This window comes from Oryx dammah, unplaced genomic scaffold (genome assembly GCF_014754425.2).
Source record: "Oryx dammah isolate SB20612 unplaced genomic scaffold, SCBI_Odam_1.1 HiC_scaffold_10, whole genome shotgun sequence".
Lineage (NCBI taxonomy): Eukaryota > Metazoa > Chordata > Mammalia > Artiodactyla > Bovidae > Oryx > Oryx dammah.
The window spans coordinates 8,468,960-8,490,007 of NW_024070194.1; the positions used below are offsets into that span (position 1 = coordinate 8,468,960).

General features: G+C 54.0%; 1 protein-coding gene across 1 annotated transcript in view; it reads left to right on the forward strand.

The window, feature by feature from the left end:
- CDH22 (cadherin 22) overlaps positions 1–21,048 on the forward strand; it is an 83,331-nt gene that overhangs the window by 42,724 nt on the left and 19,559 nt on the right. The window contains exons 5-7 of the mRNA XM_040248207.1: positions 2,402–2,595; positions 5,239–5,492; positions 16,392–16,528. Of these exons, the coding sequence (XP_040104141.1) occupies positions 2,402–2,595; positions 5,239–5,492; positions 16,392–16,528 (585 nt within the window). The remainder of the gene's footprint in view (positions 1–2,401; positions 2,596–5,238; positions 5,493–16,391; positions 16,529–21,048) is intronic.

Here is a 21,048-nt window from a genome sequence, read left to right on the forward strand (position 1 = left end):
TTTACTAAATAAAGCCAAATTGTTTTCCCCCATGAAGAAATGCATGTGTCCATCATACCATACCCTCACTGATTCTTGGTACTGTCAGGTTTCTTTCATTTGTGTTAATCTAGTGAGTGTATGGAGAAGGCAATGGCACCCCACTCCAGTACTCTTGCCTGGAAAATCCCATGGACGGAGGAGCCTGGTAGGCTGTAGTCCATAGGGTTGCACAGAGTCGGACACGACTGAGCGACTTTCCTTTCACTTTTCACTTTCATGCATTGGAGAAGGAAATGGCAACCCACACCAGTGTTCTTGCCTGGAGAATCCCAGGGACGGGGGAGCCTGGTGGGCTTCCATCTATGGGGTCGCACAGAGTCGGACACGACTAAAGCAACTTAGCAGCAGCAGCAGCAGTGAGTGTATACTAGTAACTCACGCTGCTTTTCATTCATTCCCTCACTAGTCACTCAAACATTTCATTTATGTGACAGCCTGGTGTTCTGCCAGGCACCATGAATGCCTGATGAATAAGAGATGTGGTCCCTGCCTTGCAGAAGCTCACAGCCCAGAGGGAGGGAGAAGAGAGAAGGAGAGAGAATAAACAGAAAATAATAGGGAAATGTAGTAATCCTTACAACAGGATAAGCTTGGGGGCCCTGGACACATAGGACCAGAGCCTGGAGGTCTGGGAACCTTCCCCATTACAGGAGGTAATAGTCACTGAGACTAAAAAGGAGGGGAAACAGAGGAAGTGAAGGCAGAGAGGAGAGTAAAGCGAGGGAATGTCTAGAGGTGGCACAGACAGAGCAAGTCATCCTGAAGGAATTACAAGAACTTCAGCCAGGCTAAGGCTCATGTTGAGGTGGGGAGTCGGAGGCATGAGGCTGCAGAAGTCAGCAGGGGCCAAGGGGCTTGTATAACTTTATTCCAAGTGCAGTGGGGATGGTAAGGCAGCCCCTCCCCCAGCTTCCACCAGCACTGGGGGAGCTATGGCAGAGTGAGGGGTGGCATGGTCAGCTTGTGTTAAGAGTCCCCCCAAGACTCTTATGTGAGAGTCAATCAGAGACAGCCACACCACACAAGGGTATCCAGACCAGTGCGGGCTCCAAGAGACACATCCCCAGTGCCACAGCCCCTGCTTCACCTGGGTGGGCCCATCACTTAGCAAATCACCCTCACCTTCAACTCCACTCTGGAGGGAGAGCAGGGAGCCATTTGAGTTCCACTTGACCCTCATTCCTCTGGCTTCCCCTCCGCTTCCCCACTCTGGTAACAGTGGCCATCTTGCCATTCTTCAAACAAGCCAGGCATTGCACCCACCTCAGGGCCTTTGCACCTGCTGTTCCCTCTGTCTTTCCCAAATATCTGCTTGACTCACTGCCTCACCTCCCTCAGACTTTTGCAGAAATGTTGTCTTTTCCTCGATTACCCCATTTACAGTTTTTTTTGGCTGCATCCTATAGCATGTGGGATCTTAGTTTCCTGACCAGGGATTGAACCCTCGCCCCCTGCGTTGGAAGCACAGAGTCTTAACCACTGGACCACCAGGAAAGTCCCAATTACCCTATTTAAAACTCCACATACACCTTCACCATCAATCTCCATTTCCCTTCCCAGTTTTATTTTTCTCCTAAGTACCATCTGACATCCTATTTTACTGATATGATTGTTTAGTGTCTTTCTCCTTCCGTTAAGAGGAAAGCACTGTAAGGCCTGGGATTTGGGTCTGTTTTGCTTGTTGCTGGAAGCCCAGTGCATAGAGCTACATCTGGGACATCACAGATGCTCAGTAAATATGTGGAAATGAAGGAACCAATATCATTAACATCCGCAGCAACAAAAAACTCAGTGTGCAGCCCTACTATTTGAATGCAGTGTGTCCCATTTATTGGGTGGGTAACACTGGGGTCGCACAGAGTCGGACACGACTGAAGCGACTTAGCAGCAGCAGCAGCAGCAACAGATACTAGCCTCTGGGCTAAGCAACTGACATGCATTATCATCTCACTTAATTGGGAAATGACAGTGCTATCAGGAAGGCACTATTATTATTCCCATTCTACGGATGAGGAAAACCAGAGCTCAGAATTACACAGCAAGGACTGACTCCAGGGCTGTAGCCTTGATCACAGTGCTTCTCTGTCCCCTTTTGGGCAGATGAGGACACTTGAGTCCCAAAGAACTGCCGACACTTTCTCAAATCAATCAGGGGATAAAGCCAAGGTCAGAATTAGAACCCTCCTCTTTGCACTGCGTCCCGCATTTCTGCAGAGGAAGCGCCTCTCCCAGCACCAGTCCTGGCCAAGCAGGGAGCTCCAAGGAGCCCATCTGAGACCCCCCTCCTCTCCCCTAGAGCTGGTGGAAGCTGGGGGAGGGGCTGCCTTACCATCCCCGCTCACAGCTGTATCCCCTACAGAGATGTACCAGTTCAGCATTCAGGAGTCGGCCCCCATCGGCACGGCCGTGGGACGCGTGAAGGCCGAGGACTCAGACGTGGGCGAAAACACAGACATGACTTACCACCTCAGGGAGGAGAGCGGCAGCGGCGGGCACGTGTTCAAGGTCATCACAGACAGTGACACGCAGGAGGCCATCATCGTAGTGCAGAAGGTGCGGCTGCCCTGGAAGAGATGGGGGAGGCAGGCCCCAGGGCAGCAGAGTTGGGTAGGGGGTCACTGAGCAGCCAAATACCCCATCCCACTTCACTCCAGGGGTGAAGTCTCTCCAGGGAGGCTGGACCAACCTGGGAAAACGCTAATGCTTTCCTTCCCATTTTACAAATGAGAACATGAGGCACAGAGAGGTTAAGTGACTTGTCCAAGGTTGCACAGCTAGCGGTCAAGAGCCAGGAGTCAATCCAGATTTGAATCTGTGCTCTTACACACTACGCTGTGCTACTTCAAGTTCACACCAGGCCCTTCACACTCACTGTTTCCTTTCATCTTGATGTTACCCTTGGAAGGAAAACATATTATGACCGTTTTTACAAGTAAACAGAGATTTAGAAAGGTAAAAGGGCTTGCCCAAGATTATACCTGTAAGGGATAGAGTAGGATTTGAACCCAGGTCTGGTGACCCCAAAGCTCTTTCCTCCCTGAGTCTAACAGCCTCCTTACCCACTGACCAGCCCAGGAACCAGAAGCTCAAACAGCAAACTCAGCACCCCCTAGGGAAAGGATACAGAGGTCAGAGAAAAAAGCAAACATCATCTTCAAGGGCTTGGTCACGAGCTTGGCAGCTCAGGGGTACACAGGTCTTTGACGCTGCCCACTCCAACGCTGCTGTTCCACGGGAGGTCTGAGTCCCCTGCCCTGGCCTACAAACAGTCGTAAGCCTTTGTATACTCCCAGGGACGGGACGCTCACTCCCTACCAGTGTCCTGCTCCTCCTTCTCCCATTCAGCCACAGTCTGTCTAGTTCCTGTCAGCCCAGGCTCTGCCTCCTGGGACCCACAGAAACATCTGCCCTGACAGCCCTTCATTCACTCAATAATCAAACTCTCTCCCTGGCCACGAGGGTTTGAGGATAGAGAAAACTCTGTTTCTTCAACTAGGATAAGAATATGAGGCTAATACTTACAATGAAGTGTTAATAGCGTGCCAGCCTCCTTTCCAATGCTTTCCATGTATTAACTCATTTAATCTCTACAACAACCCTCTCAGTATTATTATTGCCCATTTCATAGGTGAGAATCTGAGGCCCTGAGTTCAGTCATTTGCATCCAAGGACAAGCATCTTACAGAGAAGTTGTAGGGACAGGGCCCCAGGGAGTCTGTCTCCAGAATCCACCCTTTTAGACATTACATAGCTTTCGGTCTTCTGACCTCCACTTGTCTTCACTGTAAGATGAGCCCACTTCACAGATGGGAGAACTGGAAGCCTGGGGAGGCCCAGCATCACAGAGCAGCAGAATCAGGCCCCCAGCCCAGCCCGGGGACCCCAGCACAGCATTTGCTCTCATCCCCGGTGACGCCCCTGTAGTAACTTTCCCATCCTCCCTGCCTCTTGCCCCATAACCTCAGCCTCACCCTGCCTGCTCCAGCAGTGGCGCCTGAGGTGTCTCTGTGGACTCAGTGCTGGCTCAGGGAGCAGAGCCCCCGCCTGATTGATGACCTGGCTCCAGAGCCCATCGCTCACTCCCAGGCCAGGTCCGCGCCTGCCTCCCTGCATCCTGATTTCCCAGGCAACAGGATGGAGGGAGGAGGTAGCCCGTCTTTTTTTTTCCTTTTTTTTTTTTCTGTTGGGGAAGGTGGAGTGTGAGGGGAGGTTCTGAGAGGAAAGGAGGGACCCTAGACAGAGGGCAGTTCTCCAGGAAGGTGGCCCTTACTGCCCAGATGGCTCCCCCAGCAGGTAACAGTGGGGCCATGGTTCCACCACTGCCCTTTCTCTTTGCTCTAAAGGCATTATCCTTAGGAGGCCAGAGTCCATGCAGCCATGCAGCTTGTCTGTCAGAGGGTTCCCCCACCAGCATTCCCTGATGAGGACCAGGGCTCAGCGTGGCTTTAGCGAGGTCTCTGAGGGGAGCTCTAAGGCCGCCCGGCTTCTCAGGCTCAACTCGCATTAGCAGCTGCCACCAATAATACACCAGGAAGGTCTCATCTCACCCTCCCACCAGAGGCCCAGAGAGGCCGAACAGATTGCCCGCAGACACACAGCCGGGCAGCCACAGATCCAGCGCCTTTCCTGCAGTGGGGTTAAGGGCTGGAACTTGACAGCCGCACAGCCGGGAATGTGAATCCCGCTTCTGCCAGGGACTAACTGCTAAGTGACCTAGGGCAAGTTACAGAGCCTGCTGGGCCTCGACGTCCTCACGTGTCAAATAGGATGATAAGCATACAAGCCTCTTTGGGATGCTGTAAAATTAGATGAGTGGCTACATTTAGAACACTGGCACACAGAGCTTTGTAAGTTAATAAATTAAGGCCAGTCTCGAGTGCCGGGTAGCAGGAAGTCTGGGAGTCAGGATGTGACCCTGTGTCCCTGAGCAAGACTGTCCCCAGCAGGGCCTGACTTTCTCTCCCTGTAACCCGACAGTGTGTCAGTGATGCCATTGAGTCAGTGATGCCTCAGTCAACTGTGACCTTAAGCCAGCCCCATCCTCTAGGGGGCAGCCCCGCCCCCTTGGGGCCAGACCAGCCCCCTCGGAGCCAGGCCGGCTCCCCCCACCCCCAGACTTGGACTCTGTCCACGTGGAGGTGTGGAGCAGACCAGCCCACTCACCGGCCCTCTGCTCCCTTCCGCCCACCCCTCCAGCGCCTGGACTTCGAGTCCCAGCCGGTGCACACCGTGGTCCTGGAGGCCCTCAACAAGTTCGTGGACCCCCGCTTCGCTGACCTGGGCACGTTCCGCGACCAGGCGATTGTGCGCGTGGCTGTTATCGACGTGGACGAGCCCCCCGAGTTCCGGCCGCCCTCCGGCCTCCTGGAGGTACAGGAGGACGCGCAGGTGGGCTCCCTGGTCGGCGTGGTGACGGCGCGGGACCCCGACGCCGCCAACCGGCCCGTCCGGTGAGACCCCCGCCCGGGGCCGACGCCTGCTGCCTGCTACCCCGCCAGCGCCTGCGGACAGACGGCGGGCAGAGGGGGTGGGGACGGGACAGGGAGGGGTTGAGGGCGGTGATGGTGAGGGAGGAGGGGAGAGAGCGATGGACTCGGGCCACCGGGAGCCAAAGAGACAAAGGAATCAGATTCGAGAACAGCGGCAGAGAGACAGGGAACTCAGGAAAACGAGAGAGAACCAGGTGTGACAGACGCAGCAGTGACCTGGGCTCAGCCTTGGTCCTCCACCAGAAGGGAAAAAAAAAAAACAAATAATTTCATCCTTCCAGCTTTTCAGGTCAAAAATGTTGCAAACATCCTCGACTTATGTTTTTCTCTCACACCTCCCTCCAATCCATCAGCAAAGCCTGTCATCTCTGCGTTAAAAACATCTCCAGAATCTGACCACTTCTCACCTCCTCCGCAGCTGCCGCCCTGGTCCAGGCCACCTGTTTCTCTTGCCTGATTACTGGCTCTCTCTTCTCCTGTCATCACCCCTCTTCAATCTAGAATGGGCACAGGAGCCAGATTGACTCCTGCCCCACCCTTCTCATGGCCCAAACCACCCTCCACTGGCCCTCCTCTGCTGAAAGCCCCCCAAAGGCACCTCTGGGGCTCAGGATAAAAACCCAGACCCTCTAGGATGTGGCCGCACTGTAACTTCTCATACCCTGGCTCACCTCCTCCCTGGTTCACTCTGCTAGGCCACGTTGACCTCTTCACAGCTCCAGGGATACACCCAGCCCGCCTCTACCCCAGGGCCTTTGCACTGCCCGATCCCTCTGCCTGGAATGTTCTCCCACTTAACATCTCCAGGGTTGGTCCTCTCACTTCCTCCAGGACTTTCCTCAAAAGTCACCTTCTCAGTGCAACCTTCCCTGACCACCCTTTCTAAAATGTCAACCTCACCCCAACGTGTCCCCACACTTCATATCCGTTTTCTTTTGTCCTTCATCACCATCTAACCTGCTACCCGTTTTTCTGATGACTTTGTCCCTCTCCCTAAAAGATAAGCTTTAGGAGAATAGGGATGCGTGTCTATGTTCACCGCTGTATCCTCAGGGCCTCACACTGCCTAGCTCTCAGTGGACATTCCCTGACGCATGGTGAATGAATGAAATGTAAAAACAGAGAAAGAGAAGAGAGAGGCTCCTGGAGATGCAGTGAGACCAACAGTGAGAGGAAGTAGCCAGAGAAGGAAAACCAGTGGAAAGAGGGCAGGAGCAACTCAAGGACGGAGGAACCGACCTGACATTGTAGGAACAGAAAGAGGAGAGTTGGAGAGAAAGCCAGAGACAGAGGCATGGGGGGTGGCGCACAGGGGGAAGGGGGCCAGCGGCAAGTGGGCATAGGCCACAGGATGCTGTGGCGCTGTTGGTGTCCCTGGAAGGGTTTGCAATCTGCAGGGGTTGGGGAGTCCCTGACCATGGTCCAAGTTGAAAGGATGTCAGATAGAAAGAAAGTGATCCAGAGGAGGAGGTCAGGGTGGGGTGAATGCCCACTGTTGACTGAATTTAAGTGTCTGGAGCTTCCTGTTTATTCCCTGAAACCCCTGTACATAGTGAATGACCCCTGAGCCAACTGTGTGCCTAGCTTTGTGCTGAGCATCAGAGGAGGGAAAGGAAGTTACTTTCAGGGTCTCTGCATTATTCACCTCCATATGGGTAGCGTTCTCACCGTCGTTTACGTGAATGGCTCCCTCCGATCTGTCCAGTGCGTAGCCTGTGCAACCTTACATGGCAGCCCCAAGGTGAAGACACAAAGATGCTTAACTACCTATGGGCTCCCAGACTGGAGGCTACCCTCAGGGGTCTAGAAAGACTTCCTGGAGGAGGCAAGAGTTATACTGAGCCATGTACCTGAGTCTGGTCAGTGTAGCTATGCTGCTGCTGCTGTTGCTAAGTCACTTCAGTCGTGTCCGACTCTGTGTGACCCCATAGATGGCAGCCACCAGGCTCCCCCGTCCCTGGGATTCTCCAGGCAAAGTACTGGAGTGGGGTGCCATTGCCTTCTCCGAGTGTAGCTATGAGGAGAAGGCTATTCCAGGCACAGGCATAGGAAGGGAAGAAGTGGTAGATGTGTCTGGAGATGAGTAGACTGTGATGTCTACGGGAGGCTGAGCAATGAACCAACAAGAGAAGTCTGACAGGGTTCAAAGATAGGCTGAAGGGCTCAGACTCAGTCCAGAGGTCCTGAATGCCTCCTAGGCTGCCTCCACCCTTCCCATGGCCAAAACCACCCTCCACTGCCTATGAACTCCTCCACCACCCTTCCATCCCCGCTGACAATAGATACAGTCTTTAAACATCCCCGTCAGCCTCTGGCTCAGCCCCAGACCTTTCCCAGGAGGGCATTATCACCCTTGTTTGGCAGGAAACTGAGTACCAGGGAGGGGAGGAGTTTCCCTGGGCTCACAAGAGTTACCAGGCAGCAGTAGGAGCCTGGTCCTTGCCTCCCAGGTCCAGCGCACCCCGCTGCCTTCTCCCCTCCTCTCCAGTATTGCTCTCCCCACTCCCCCCAGTCCTCCCCCTCCACCCTCTGTTGACTTCCCTTCCCCCCTGCTTTCATCTGCACTGAAAGGGCCAACTTTGAAACCTGCTTCTCACCTCCTTTCATCTCTCTATGCCGCCCCTTCCCTGGGGCTCCTCAGATGTGGAGGCGGTGAGGAGCTTGAGAGAGGTCCAATTTCACACCACAAACATTTACCCAACTCCTCCTCCTCCGTGGCCGGCCTGGAACCAGGCCCGAGATGACTCAGCCAAGGGCAGAGCTGGGGAGGAGCGCCCGGTCTGTAAGGGGACAGATGGCTAGAGAAGGGGTCCTCACAGACCACCTGGGCAGCCCAGAGCCTGGCTTATGTTCCAGCTCCCTGGGTTCCAAGGGTCCTGGACTCAGTCAACACCTAGGGGTGGGAGTCATGTCACATCCGGCACTGCTCCAGACAATGGGGAAACAGGTGATAAGACCCAGTCCCTCCGCTCAACGAGTTTGCCTTCCCCTGGGGGGCAGGGGAGGCAGGGAAACAGCCAATAAGTAGTTGAATGTTTGTCACCACAAGTCAACAGATGGTTAAAAGGGGTCATTGCTGATAAGACCTATGAAGAAAATAAACAAGGTAATAGGATAAGACCAACTGGGGCCACAGGGGGCTACCCTGGATTAAGTGGTCAAGGAGTTGACAAGTGAGTTGACATCAGAATGATCAAGAGAGAGCCAACTAGACAAAGATGTGGCAAAGTGCATTCTGGGTAGAAGGAATGAAAGTGAAAGTCGCTCAGTCATGTCGAACTCTTTGCGACCCCATACAGTCCACGGAATTCTCCAGGCCAGAATACTGGCCTGGAGGGTATACTGGGTATAGCCTTTCCCTTCTCCAGGGGGTCATCCCAACCCAGGGATCAAACCTAGGTCTCCTGCATTGCAGGCGGATTCTTTACCAGCTGAGCCACAAGGGAAGCCCAAGGGTACTGGAGTGGGTAGCCTATCCCTCCTCCAGCGGATCTTCCCAACTCAGGAATTGAACCAGGGTCTCCTGCATTGCAGGTGGATTCTTTACCAACTGAGCTATCAGGGGTAGAAGGAATAGCAAGTGCAAAGGTCCTGAGGCAGGAACAGGCTTAGTGTGTTCCTAGAAATGAAGTGATATCCTAGGCGACTCTGCCTAGGATGGCGGTACCTGGGAAATCCAGAGATGCAGATTAGAGAGTGTCTTTTCTGAGTCGCTGTACGGCAGAGCGTGGAGGATGCCTCACTCTGTGGCGTTTGGCCCTCAGGTTGTAGTTTACTCATTTTACAGATGAAGAGACTGAGGGCCAGAGAGGAGAAGTGACCCTCCCAATGTCACTTGGCCTGAAGAGGGAAGGAATGGGATTTAACCCATGATTGTCTGATTCTTGAGTCCAGCCTTCTGCCATTTCACCCCTGCTTCTGATTCTCTTAGGGCTTCCCTCATAGCTCAGTGGTAAAGAATCTGCCTGGGTTCAATCCCTGGGTCAGGAAGAGAGCCTGGAGAAGGAAATGGCACCCTACTCCAGTATCCTTGCTGGGAGAATCCCAAGGACAGAGGACCCTGGTGGGCTGCAGTCCATGGGGTTGCAAAGAGTGGAGCACAACTGAGCGACGAACACTTCTTTCTGATTCTCTTTGTAGTTTGAACAGCTTCCAACTTTATGCGGTGCCCTCCCCTCTGTGTGAAACACAGAGAGTCAGACGGGGGCAAGGGGAAGGCTGGGGCCCCATGTGAGTGAGTCAAGCGACAGATCTAAGTCTCAGTGGGCTGAGCAGGGGCTTAAGGACTCAGGAGCTCCAAGGAGGGGCGCATTCTCTGGGCACCAAGGAGGGATGGAGCGAAGATAAAGAGGATGGGGCTGGAATGGGAGGGCAGCATCCAGGGTGGAGTGGCTCTGAGGACCTGGCGGCAGGAACAGAATCAAGGAGCCAGGAGGTCAAGTTCAGGAGCACTGAGGTCAGCTGAATGAGCTCACGGGACGGCGGTTGGGGCCAGAGAGGAGGTCGGGGTGGGAGCACTTGGGGACAAGCTGAGAGGACCTTGAATGTGAGGTGAAGGTGTGGGACTTTATCCTTAGGCAGTGCGAAGTCTTGGAAGGCTTTGAAGAGAAAGAGGAGAGGGCTCAGATGGGCCCATCTCTGGATCAGGCAGCCTTGCAGACAGATTGGCTGTTTATCAACCTATCCCCAGCCCTACCAGCCCCAGCCCCCTCTTGAGTCTCCCTTCAGTGTCAAAAACAGGAAAGCCCAAGCTGAACCAGAGAGAGTGAACACTTCATTTCCTCCCAGCATTCCACAATGGGGTGCAACAGAAAGCACATGGGTTTTCAGCTCAGTTCAGTCACTCAGTCACGTCCGACTCTTCGACCCCATGAATCGCAGCACGCCAGGCCTCCCTGTCCATCACCATCTCCCGGAGTTCACTCGAACTCATGTCCATCAAGGCGGTGATGCCATCCAGCCATCTCATCCTCTGTCGTCTCCTTCTCCTCCTGCCCCCAATCTCTCCCAGCATTAGAGTCTTTTCCAATGAGTCAGCTCTTCGCATGAGGTGGCCAGAGTATTGGAGTTTCAGCTTCAGCATCAGTCCTTCCAATGAACACCCAGGACTGATCCCCTTTAGGATGGACTGGTTGGACCTCCTTGCAGTCCAAGGGACTCTCAAGAGTCTTCTCCAACACCACAGTTCAAAAGCATCAATTCTTTGGCACTCAGCTTTCTTCACAGTCCAACTCTCACATCCATACATGACCACTGGAAAAACCATAGCCTTGACTAGATGGACCTTTGTTAGCAAAGTAATGTTTCTGCTTTTGAATATGCTATCTAGGTTGGTCATAACTTTCCTTCTTTTAATTTCATGGCTGCAGTCACCATCTGCAGTGATTTGGGAGCCCCCGGAAATAAAGTCTGACACTCTTTCCACTGTTTCCCCATCTATTTGCCATGAAGTGATGGGACCAGATGCCATGATCTTCGTTTTCTGAATGTTGAGCTTTAAGCCAACTTTTTCACTCTCCACTTTCACTTTCATCAAGAGGCTTTTTAGTTTCTCTTCACTTTCTGCCATAAGAGTGGTATCATCTGCATATCTGAGGTTATTGATATTTCTCCTGGCAATCTTGATTCCAGCTTGTGCTTCTTCCAGCCCAGCGTTTCTCATGATGTACTCTGCGTATAAGTTAAATAAGCAGGGTGACAATATACAGCCTTGACGTACTCCTTTTAGAGTCAGAGAAAACCTGGAATGAATCCTAGCTCAGTTGCAGAATTATGGGAAAATCACTGCACCTACTCCAACCCTCAGTTTTCCCATCTCTAAAATGGGTGTCATGGTAGTTCCTGCCTCATTCATTTATTCAGAAAAAAAGTACTAAATGTCTACTAGGGACCAGGTTCTGTGATCAGTGGTCCCAGGCTTGGAGGAAGGAGTAAGTGTTTGGCACATAGTAGGTCCTCAGGAAATGGACCTTACCATTTTTCTTGGTGGTCTGGACACCTGGTACTCCCCTTCATTCTGCAACCAGCACTAACCCCTTACAGATTTCTAGGCATCGTGTGTGGGCTTTGAGAGTGTGCTTTAAAGGGGGTGGGGGAGGGGAAAGAGTCAAAAGGCAGGATGGAGTGAGTAGAGAGGAGTCCCCAGCTCAGGGGAGCAGCCCCTTTTGCTTGTGAAGAGTCTCCCCCGCTAGGAGCTCAGGCAGGGACTGTATCATTTAGCCTGCTGCGTGTGCACGTGTGTGTGCACGAGCCTGGATACAGGAGCACCGGGCAGCCTGGACACGCACGAGTCTGCACACTATCATATTTATCATGCCTACATGAGCTATATATGCACATATTTAAGTGGCGAAAACCCACATGTGCCCTCAAGCCAGGAAGACGTAGCCTGGCCACTTCTCTCACCCTGACCTTAACAACAGCAGTGTTCTGTGCTGTCCCCAGGGTGCGGGGGCAACCCGCAGGTGCACCCAGCTGGCCCTGAGGCGGCTGCTCTTAGTCAGACGTGGGACTCTGCACAGACACACATGGCTTGGGAATCTGGCTTTGCCACCCATCAGCCCTTCTGCCCCAGGGCAAGGCGCCTGGCTTCTCTGAGCCTCAGTTTCCCCATGTGTAAAATGGCAGCAGCAGTGATGACAGTTCTCTGCAAGGCTGGGAGCAGCTCCTGCATATGCAGCCCTTACACCGGCCTGGCACAGAGTCTTGCTGAGCAAATAAAAATGAGAGCTAATCCATACGTCATGTGGCAGGGGCCCAGCGCTGTTCAAAGTGTTTTATTAGTGTTTTATTGGTAGTACTTGTCTAATCCTCACAACCACTCTGAGGTAGGTGTTATTATTAGCACCATTTTTAAGAGGGAACCAAAGACCAGAGAGCTTAAGTGACTGACTCAAGGTCACATAGCTAGGTTTCAAACCTCGGCAGATGGCCACCAGATCCCACTCCTGACCACAATTCCCAGGCTTTCTTTGCACTTGTGCACACACACACTAGCGGACACCAACCTATACTCTCTCACTGCGCTCTTCCACTCACACCTGCTCCTGTTCCCCTTCCTGCCCTCCAGGTCCTGGCTGACCAAATGAGAACTGAGATTTGAGCAGAGCCTTCTAGACCACAGATGCCTCCTGTCCTCAGACCCTGGCAATGCTCCCACATCCATGCATGGTACCTCCCACCCCTAGGCCTGCAGACCACACACTGGGTTGGAGGGGGGGTCCTGTGTCCCCCTTACCAGACATTTCTGAATCGTCATTAGAATAGCAATAGTGCTCACTCATAGATTCATTTTCCTGGAACCCAACTAGGCACCTGTCCCCCAGCTAGGCACATAATCCTCCCAACTACTTGCAAGATAGGAGTTAAAAATTAAGGCTCAAAGATGAAGTGGCTTGCCTGGGGTCATTGTGGATCCTGCTCCAGGTCTGAGCGCCTAACTCTTGTTCCTTCCAGCGGTAACACAGCATCACGCACGCGCACTGACCACCTGCAGCACAGACCAGACACACAACTCGAGCGCCGCCAAGTGAGGGCCTCAAGCCTCCCCCTTGCCCCTACACCTGCCAGGCCATGCTCCTTGCCATGTGCCCTCCACCCGTCCCTCTCTCGCTCGTTGGCTCCCTGAGCTGGAACAAAGCCACCTGGGCCGGGCAGCCACATGGACCTGCAGCCCCAAGTCTTTAGCTGGTTGACGGCGGCTCCCCACGCCCCCCTCCCTTCCCATGGCCTTGAGAACAGCTGCCTCCACTTAGAATCCATCCCCGTCTTCCTCTCCAGGAGGAAACAAAAGAGCCACTGGGAGGAAAGAAGAGAGGAAAGAGGTCTGAGCAGAGAGGAGGAGACAGAAGGCGGTGGGTATCCTCCCATCAGCCGTGCCTCATGCCCAGCCCCGACCAGGCGATCGGGGGTCCCTGGTTGTCTCTCGGACTCACTTCTACCTGTAAAATCAAGAGGAGGTCTCCATGGTTCCTTGCAGCTGAGCTGACACTACTCAAACATCCAGCAGTTCAGGCTTGGATCCACAAGGACCCAAGACTCCACGCACTGCCACTTCGGATGGTTCAACGCGCTAGAAAGAACTCTGGGCGTAGAGTCCCAAGTTGGGGCACAAATTCCAGTTCTCTGACAGTCCCTGTGCAACCTTAGGCAGGGTTACACTAGCCCATGTGGCACATTTCATAAATAAGGAAAAGGTCCTCCTTTGAGAAGATGCTTCCTGAGCTAGCACCTGTGGCTGGGCAAGAACACCAGCTGCTCTTCATCCCCTCTTCCCCTCTTCAGCCTAGTAACTTTGCGCAGGACACAGCCTCCACAACCATACTTGGCAGCCCTAAGCTTGGGAAGCTGCCCCTCTCATCTTCATCTGCAAAATGGGTTGACCACACATCAGCCTCACAAGATGCCAGGCAGGGCGGGGCCTCATCTGTCTCATTTGCCATTTTACCCCCAGAGCTTAGCACACACAGAGTGGGCCTCCCCTGTGGCTCACATGGTAAAGAATCCGCCTGCAATACAGGAGACCCCGGTTCGATTCCTGTGTCAGGAAGATCCACTGGAGAATGGATAGGCTATCCACTCCAGTATTCTTAGGCTTCCCTGGTGGCTCAGCTGGTAAAGAATCCGCCCACAATGCAGGAGACCTGGGTTTGATCCCTGGATTAGGAAGATCCCCTGGAGAAGGGTACGGCAACCCACTCCAGTATTCTGGCCTGGAGAATTCCATGAACTGTATAGTCCACGGGGTCACAAAGAGTCGGACACGATGGAGGAACTTTCACTTTAACACAGAGCAGCGTGGAGAAGGCATTCAGCTAATGTTTAGGCATAAAAGAACAAAGGGAGGGATGGCTGCTGGAAAAGCAAGCTACAGACTGTTAAGTGCTGTCCTGATGGGAGGAATTGTCATCTTGGATCTGACCCACACACTTTCACCCAGGTCAGGAGGACCCAGGCTGATCAGGGCCAACGAGGATGTGGGCTTAGCAACTTAGAGAGAGGAGGCGGCATTAAACTAGGGATTCGGGGGACCTCCCTGGTGGTGCAGTGGTTAAGACTATTTGCTTCCAATGCAGGGGACGTGGGTTTAATCCCTGGTCAAGGAACTAAGATCCCACATGCTGTGTGGCATGGCTGAAAAAGAAAAAAACCTAGGGCCTCAGAAGACTAGCTGTAATGCCCACTACACCCTCATGCCCAGCCCTTTGCAGTCTGCCACAAGCTGGTACCTCCACTACAGCAGTGAATATGAAAACAGTAAGGGCTGTCACTTTTGCCCAGTTCCATGGATTACTTCCTCTAACCCACGCCAGTGAGGTATGAATCACCCTATTTTGCAGACAAGTAAACAGAGGCCAGTGAGGTCCAGTGCCTAGCCCAAGGCCACCCAGGCGGAATAAGAAGCAGAGGATTCAAAGCCAGCTCCAACTGCTCCCAGACTCCACAGTCCCACTGGGTTCCACTGTGCTTAGTAGTGTGAGGGGTGACCCCATGGACTGTAGCCCTCCAGGCTCCTCTGTCCATGGGATTTTTCCAGACAAGAATACTGGAGTGTGTTGCCATTTCCTCCTCCAGGGGATCTTCCCGACCCGGGGATCGAACCTGTGTCTCTTGCATCTCCTGCATTCGTAGGCATGTTCTTTACCACCGGCTACTTGGGAAGCCCCTCCCACATGCACTGGGTATCATTATCCCCGTTCAACAGATGCGGAAACTGAGGCCTGGAGCAGTTTGATAATGCAGCCAAGGCCCACCAAATGGTCATCTCAGGGCTTGAGTTTCAGTGCGGGCAGGGAAGGGGGTGTTCTGGTGTCGTCCTCTCTGTGGGCCTCAGTGTCCTGGCTCTGGCTCCAGAAGCTTCGGAAGGGCTTGTTTCCTCCAGCTGGAGGAAGGGGGAGGGGTGCCCCGCCCACCGGGCTCCATTGTCCCCGCTGCACAAAGAGCCCTTGCTTGGCATTCGGGGGCCTTTGTAGGCCGCGCAGCCGGGCGGCGCCCCCGCCCGCGTTATCAGCCTGGGGAAGCGGCGGACAGAGCTGGCGGGGCCTCTCTGGGCCGCCGCAGCCCGAGACATGTGTTGGACACGGGCCTTTCAGGCCTGGAGCCGCCACACAAAGGCCCGGGAAGGAGGCGGAACAAAGGGCTTTTTCACGCGGCAAGTGAAAAGCCGCAGATTAGCACTGGCGCGCTGCGCTGGCGGGGAGGGGCCGGCGCCAGACCTCAGACCCCTTCTTGGCTCAGCCCGCATCCCAGGTCTGGGGCCTCGGAAGAGCGAGCCTCCGAGCGGCACAGCCAACTCCCTCCCTCCTGCTCAAAATCCCTCTAGGCTCCCCAGGACCCCAACGCCCTGAATTCTGCACTCTGCTTGTTCTCAAGCCTCCTCCTCCGCACTTTCCAGTTCTGGCCGTTTCTGCACCATTTGCCATCCCCTGAATGATTCTCACTTTGCAGCTTCTGTTCCCCATGCCTGGAATGCCATCCTGTCCCTTTCTCAAGACCGGTTCCAGAGTCACCTCTTATGGAAAGATAAGAATCAAATACCCTGTGAATGCTAACTGTGCTGGGCACTTTGCCTTCTTCCCGACCTCACAACGACCGTGAGATACAAATTATTAGCCCCGTTACCCAGCTGAGGAAGCTGAGGCTCAGAAAGGTTGAGCCTTGCCCATGGTCACAAGTCAGGAACCCAGTGCAGCTGAGATGCGAACTCAGATCCATTTTCACACCTCCTCTGTCGGAAAAGGTCTCTCTGCTTCCTGTGTCTCCCGGGCAGGTGGTTCTTCTTTAGGGGGAGGGTGGAGAGACATGGGCACTGCTCCATCGGTGCCAGGACACCTTCAATCAGCCCTGACCTGCCCCTCTTAGGTACGCCATCGACCGAGACTCAGATTTGGACCAGATCTTTGATATCGATGCAGACACGGGTGCCATCGTCACCGGCAAGGGACTGGACCGAGAGACGGCCGGCTGGCACAACATCACAGTGCTGGCTATGGAGGCTGGTGAGCCAGGGGGCGGGGCGAATACGGAAGGGAGGGGCGATGGCCGAAGGGTGGGGCTATGGGCGGGGCAAAGCCTAGGGAGGAGGGGGGCCAAAGGCTGGGGGCAAGGCAAAAAGTTAGAAACTGGGCAGAGCTGAGGTGGGGACGTGGTCGGCAAAGGCTGACCCACAGGAACACAGATGTGGGAAGGATCCCAAGCCCAAAAGCCCGGCCCAGTCTTGAGTTTGGCTTTCTTCCTTCAGCTTGTATTGAGCACCTAGTATACACCAGTCCTTTTTATAGAGGTTGGAGATATAGCCCCTAACAAGGTTAAGAAAAAACTCCTGTCTCCATGGGCTAGAGCTAGACCCTCAGGAAACTTTGAGAAAGGGTATTCGCATGTCAGCTAAGTGCTAACAAGAAACTGGAAAAAAAGAAAGCAGAGGAAAGGGATTGGGAGGGAATTGTTTCTCTTAGGGTAGGCCTCTCGGCAAAGGAGACTTTTCAAAAGAGAGCTTGATAAAGTGAGGGAGTCATGCTGCCATTGGAGGGAAGAGAGTTCCAAGGAGAGAGGACAGCCAGTGCAAAGGCCCTGAGGTCATAGTTGGAGAAATAGCAAGGAGGCCAGTGTGGTTGGCGAGGGGCGGAGTGTCTACCCTGCAATGGGTCTTTGGACTTGACTCCAAATGAGCCGGGAGTCACTGAGGGGTTTGAGCAGAGGAGGGAGGTTGCCTGACATGATACCTATGGCTGCTGCATTGAAAATAGGTTGTTTGGGGGCTGCAGGGTGGGGGTGGGGGGTGGGGGGAGGGGAAGGAGCAGGGGCTCAACTAGAATTTACATGCAACAGGGCCCTAGTGGCCTGGCCCAGGGTGATAGCCATGGAAATGGTCAGAAGTGGTAGCTTTTGGAGGCAGGCTGAAAATAGAGCCCCCTGGCCTGCTGATGGCGTGAGATGGAGGAAAGAGATGGAGGGGTCAAGAGTGACTCCAAGGCGACTGGGCTGTGTTGAAGAGTGTGTGTGTGTGCATGCGTGCTCGCATGTCACAGGCAGTTTGGTGCAGCTGGGGAGGCGTGTGAGCTGAGAAAGAAAGAGGCCCTGGGACATGGAGTCTAGACAAGTCAGGCCACGGAGGTGAGGGGGTAAGAGCATGGGGGTTCATGGCACGCCAGGAGTGGGGGAAGGGCAGTTCAGCAGGCCTCCTCCTCAACCAGAGCAACGCTGCCAGAGCCCATGCTAGACCAGCTCCGCAAGCTCCCCTCCCTGTCAGCTCTCCAGGTCTCAGCAACCAGCAGAGCCTCCAGTAACCGATGGTGACAGCAGGAATACTCAGAGTCTCAGCCTTGGTGGAAGTGGGCGCCATTCAGACTCCCCTCTGCCGAGCTGGGCCCCAAGGCCCTCCTGTGCCTTCGAGCCCTCCTGGCGGCTCTCCTCCTCCGCCTTCCCTGGCTGGTGCCTCCCACTTCCCTGTCCCCACCAGCCCATTCCAGCCGAGGAAGTCCCTAGGCTGAAGTTCCCTTCGTTTCTTTCAACTTCGGTTTAAAAGGAAATACAAAGCTGGCTCAAACCTCAGTGCCTGCTGCTCCCGAGCCTTTGAATCCACTTCTCCACCGCATGAAAGGGAGCTAACAAAGGTGGCTGGAGAAGTGGCTGCTGGACTGGTGGGCAGACAGCTCCCCATCCTCACCTCCCTGAACCTGCTTCCTGAGCAGCCAGGGGGCCTGGCCGGGCTGCTGGGCAGAGACACCCCCTCTCCCTGCCCACAGAGCATCTCCCCACCAGCTGTCATACCGCCCGACAGCCCACCGCTGGCCGGTGCCTTGTTGGGTTAAGCGTTGTGCTCCTGCCCTGTGAATCTCTTCCAGAAAGCAGCTAGAGAAGCATACAGAATCTCTCATGCTACTATTTCACAGAGAGAGTGTGTCAGGGGCCTCTCCCCAGCAGAGATTTTTTTACAGTGTTTACCTAATAGATACTGAGCTTGATCCTTTTTAGCACATACTTCTATTGAATCATGATCAGCACCCATTTTATTGATGGGAAAATCGAGCCTCAGACTATAAAGAGCTTTGCCCAAGGATGTGCAGTGGCAGAGCCAGGATTTGGGGCCAAGTCTTCCTGGTTCCTTCCGCAGCTTTGCTCCACAGCCTCCCTTTTCCTGGCACTCTGCTCTCTGGGCCCCACTCCTGCTGCCCCCACACCATCCCAGTAACTGAGCATGGGGGAGGAAAGGGCTGGGCTAGCGACCACTCCCCTCGGAGCTGCAATTCACAACTCCTGCCCAAGTCTCACCGGGGATATTGATCGATGATAAAATGAGTGGTTCCCACTTCACGGGGCTGGTGGGGGGATTAAATAGGATAGAAAGAACTTAGCCTAGTACTTAGTGCTCAGTTAATGATATCTATTGATCTGGACTCGGTGCACTTGCCTGAAGCACTCACTCTGCCAGGCGCTTTACAGTGCTGTGTTCACGGAAGCTCCCCACCTATCAGATGTCGATTCTGCCATTACCCCCAACGTGTGGATGAGGAAACTAAGACCCAGGGAGGTAAAGTCATTTGTCCAAATTCCGGGCCCCAGCCAGTCTGACGGCATGGCCCGGCGTTCACCCAGCTGCCCCGGAGTCATATGTCTTTGGTGCCAGGCATGAAGCCAGGAGCGGCGCCAGTGATCCACCCACTCCAGCTTCTTGCCCTCTCCGTGAGAGGAGGACAAATTGTTATCCCCACTTTGCAGACTGGGAAGTAGAGGCTCAGGAAGGAACCGAGATGGCCCCAAAGTCACAAAGCCAGTCCCTGGGGGATGGGAGTGGGCAGGGCTCCCACAGCCAGGCCAGAGCCTCAGGGACAATGCCCTGGGGTCTCCCCGCCGCCACCCGCCCCCCCCACACACACCCCGGTGCCCTTCTGCCAAAGTATCTATTTGGCTTCTCAGAAACAGGGGACCACGGCGGGGGGCCAGTGGTGGGGTCATGGTGCCCTGCCTGCTCCGGTGCAACAAACGCGAGGTGACAAGAATCAGAGGGGAAATATTTACACACAGCAGCGGAGCCTTGTGAGCACCTCGGAGAACAGAATGCGGCACTGAGGCACAGCCGCAGCCTGTCAGACCGGATTACCTCAAAGACTCCCCAGCCACTTAGTATGCGGGCTCCCCTCTCCCCTGAACTTCTGAGTCATCCATTCTGCCCATGCAGACGCTCCTTCCACTGACATTATCTTTAACGTTTTGTAATCATGAAATATTAATGACCGATATTGAATTTAAAGTACAATTTGTGTCTGAATCCTTCAGTGGAAAAAAGGGCAGTTGTAAAGGGACAGTCTTCAAAGAGACAGAGGGGTGGCGGGCAGGCTGGTGAAGCCGGCGCTGGGGTAGAGGGGGGGTGGTGTGCCAGGGGGCTGCAGCCAGCCCCCTCTTCCAGGCCCTAAACTGGTCTGGAGGGGTTGTCTCTGGCTGGACAGCAAAGAGTTAACTAGATTAGCTAGAGCTTCCCCATCCGGGTCACCCCAGGCCAAGTCCCGATTTCACCAGCCCCTGATTTTTCTTTTCTATCACAGAGCAAGCTTTATGATTTAGACATGCATTTGTGTGCCGACTTTGTTGATCTCTCGTCTCCTGGGAAAAGGACCTTCCATGAAGGCAGGGTCTCTTCCATATCTGCAGCATTCACACTGGGCCTGGCGCTTAGTAGGTGTGTACAAGTATTAGGGTGGCCAAAAAGGTCATTCAGGATTTTCCGTAACATCATATGGAAAATCCCAAACAACCCTTTTGGCCAACTCAATATTTCCTGAATGGATGGTAAATGGTCTTGCCCACCCAGTTAGGAAGGCAGGGCAGCGTGATAAAGAAACACTGCTTCTAGTGGTCCGACCCCTAGCCGAGAGTATGGACAGTCATTTCCCCTCTTCTTGCCTTGGTTTTCTCACCTATGAAATGGCACCCTATTGGACAGCTATGAGGGTAGTAGTGGTTACTGCTTTCTATTAATCATGTGCGCTCAGTTGTGTCCGACTCTTTGCGACCCTATGGACTATAGCCCGCCACGCTCCTCTGTTCATGGGATTCTGCAGGCAAGAATACTGGAGGTGGTGCCAAGCCCTCCTCCAGGGTTTCTTCCCGACCCAGGGATTGAGCCTGGCTCTCCTGTGTCTCCTGCATTGCAGGCAGATTCTTTACTCACTGGGCCACCTGAGAAGTTCACAACTATTCATCATAGTGGCTTCTATTTATTTGAAGCTCACAATATGCCAGGTGTTGTGCTGAATGCTTTATATCAAGTGTCTGCTGGGGTCCCCTTCTCACCCACCGGGCCTGGGCACTGGAGTCTGGAGGTAGAGTGTTCGCCTCTGACCTCGGGAGGTCTGGCCCTGCTCTGGACAGCACAGGGTAGAGGGGATGAGGCGGTGGGCTCTCAGGAAGTACAGCAGGGGAAGAAGGCAAAAAAGCTTTCCCAGAGAAGGGGACATCTGTGTTGGGTCTCAAAGGTTAAGGAGAGTGGGGTTGGGAGCTCCCAGCAGAAAGACGCCTGTGT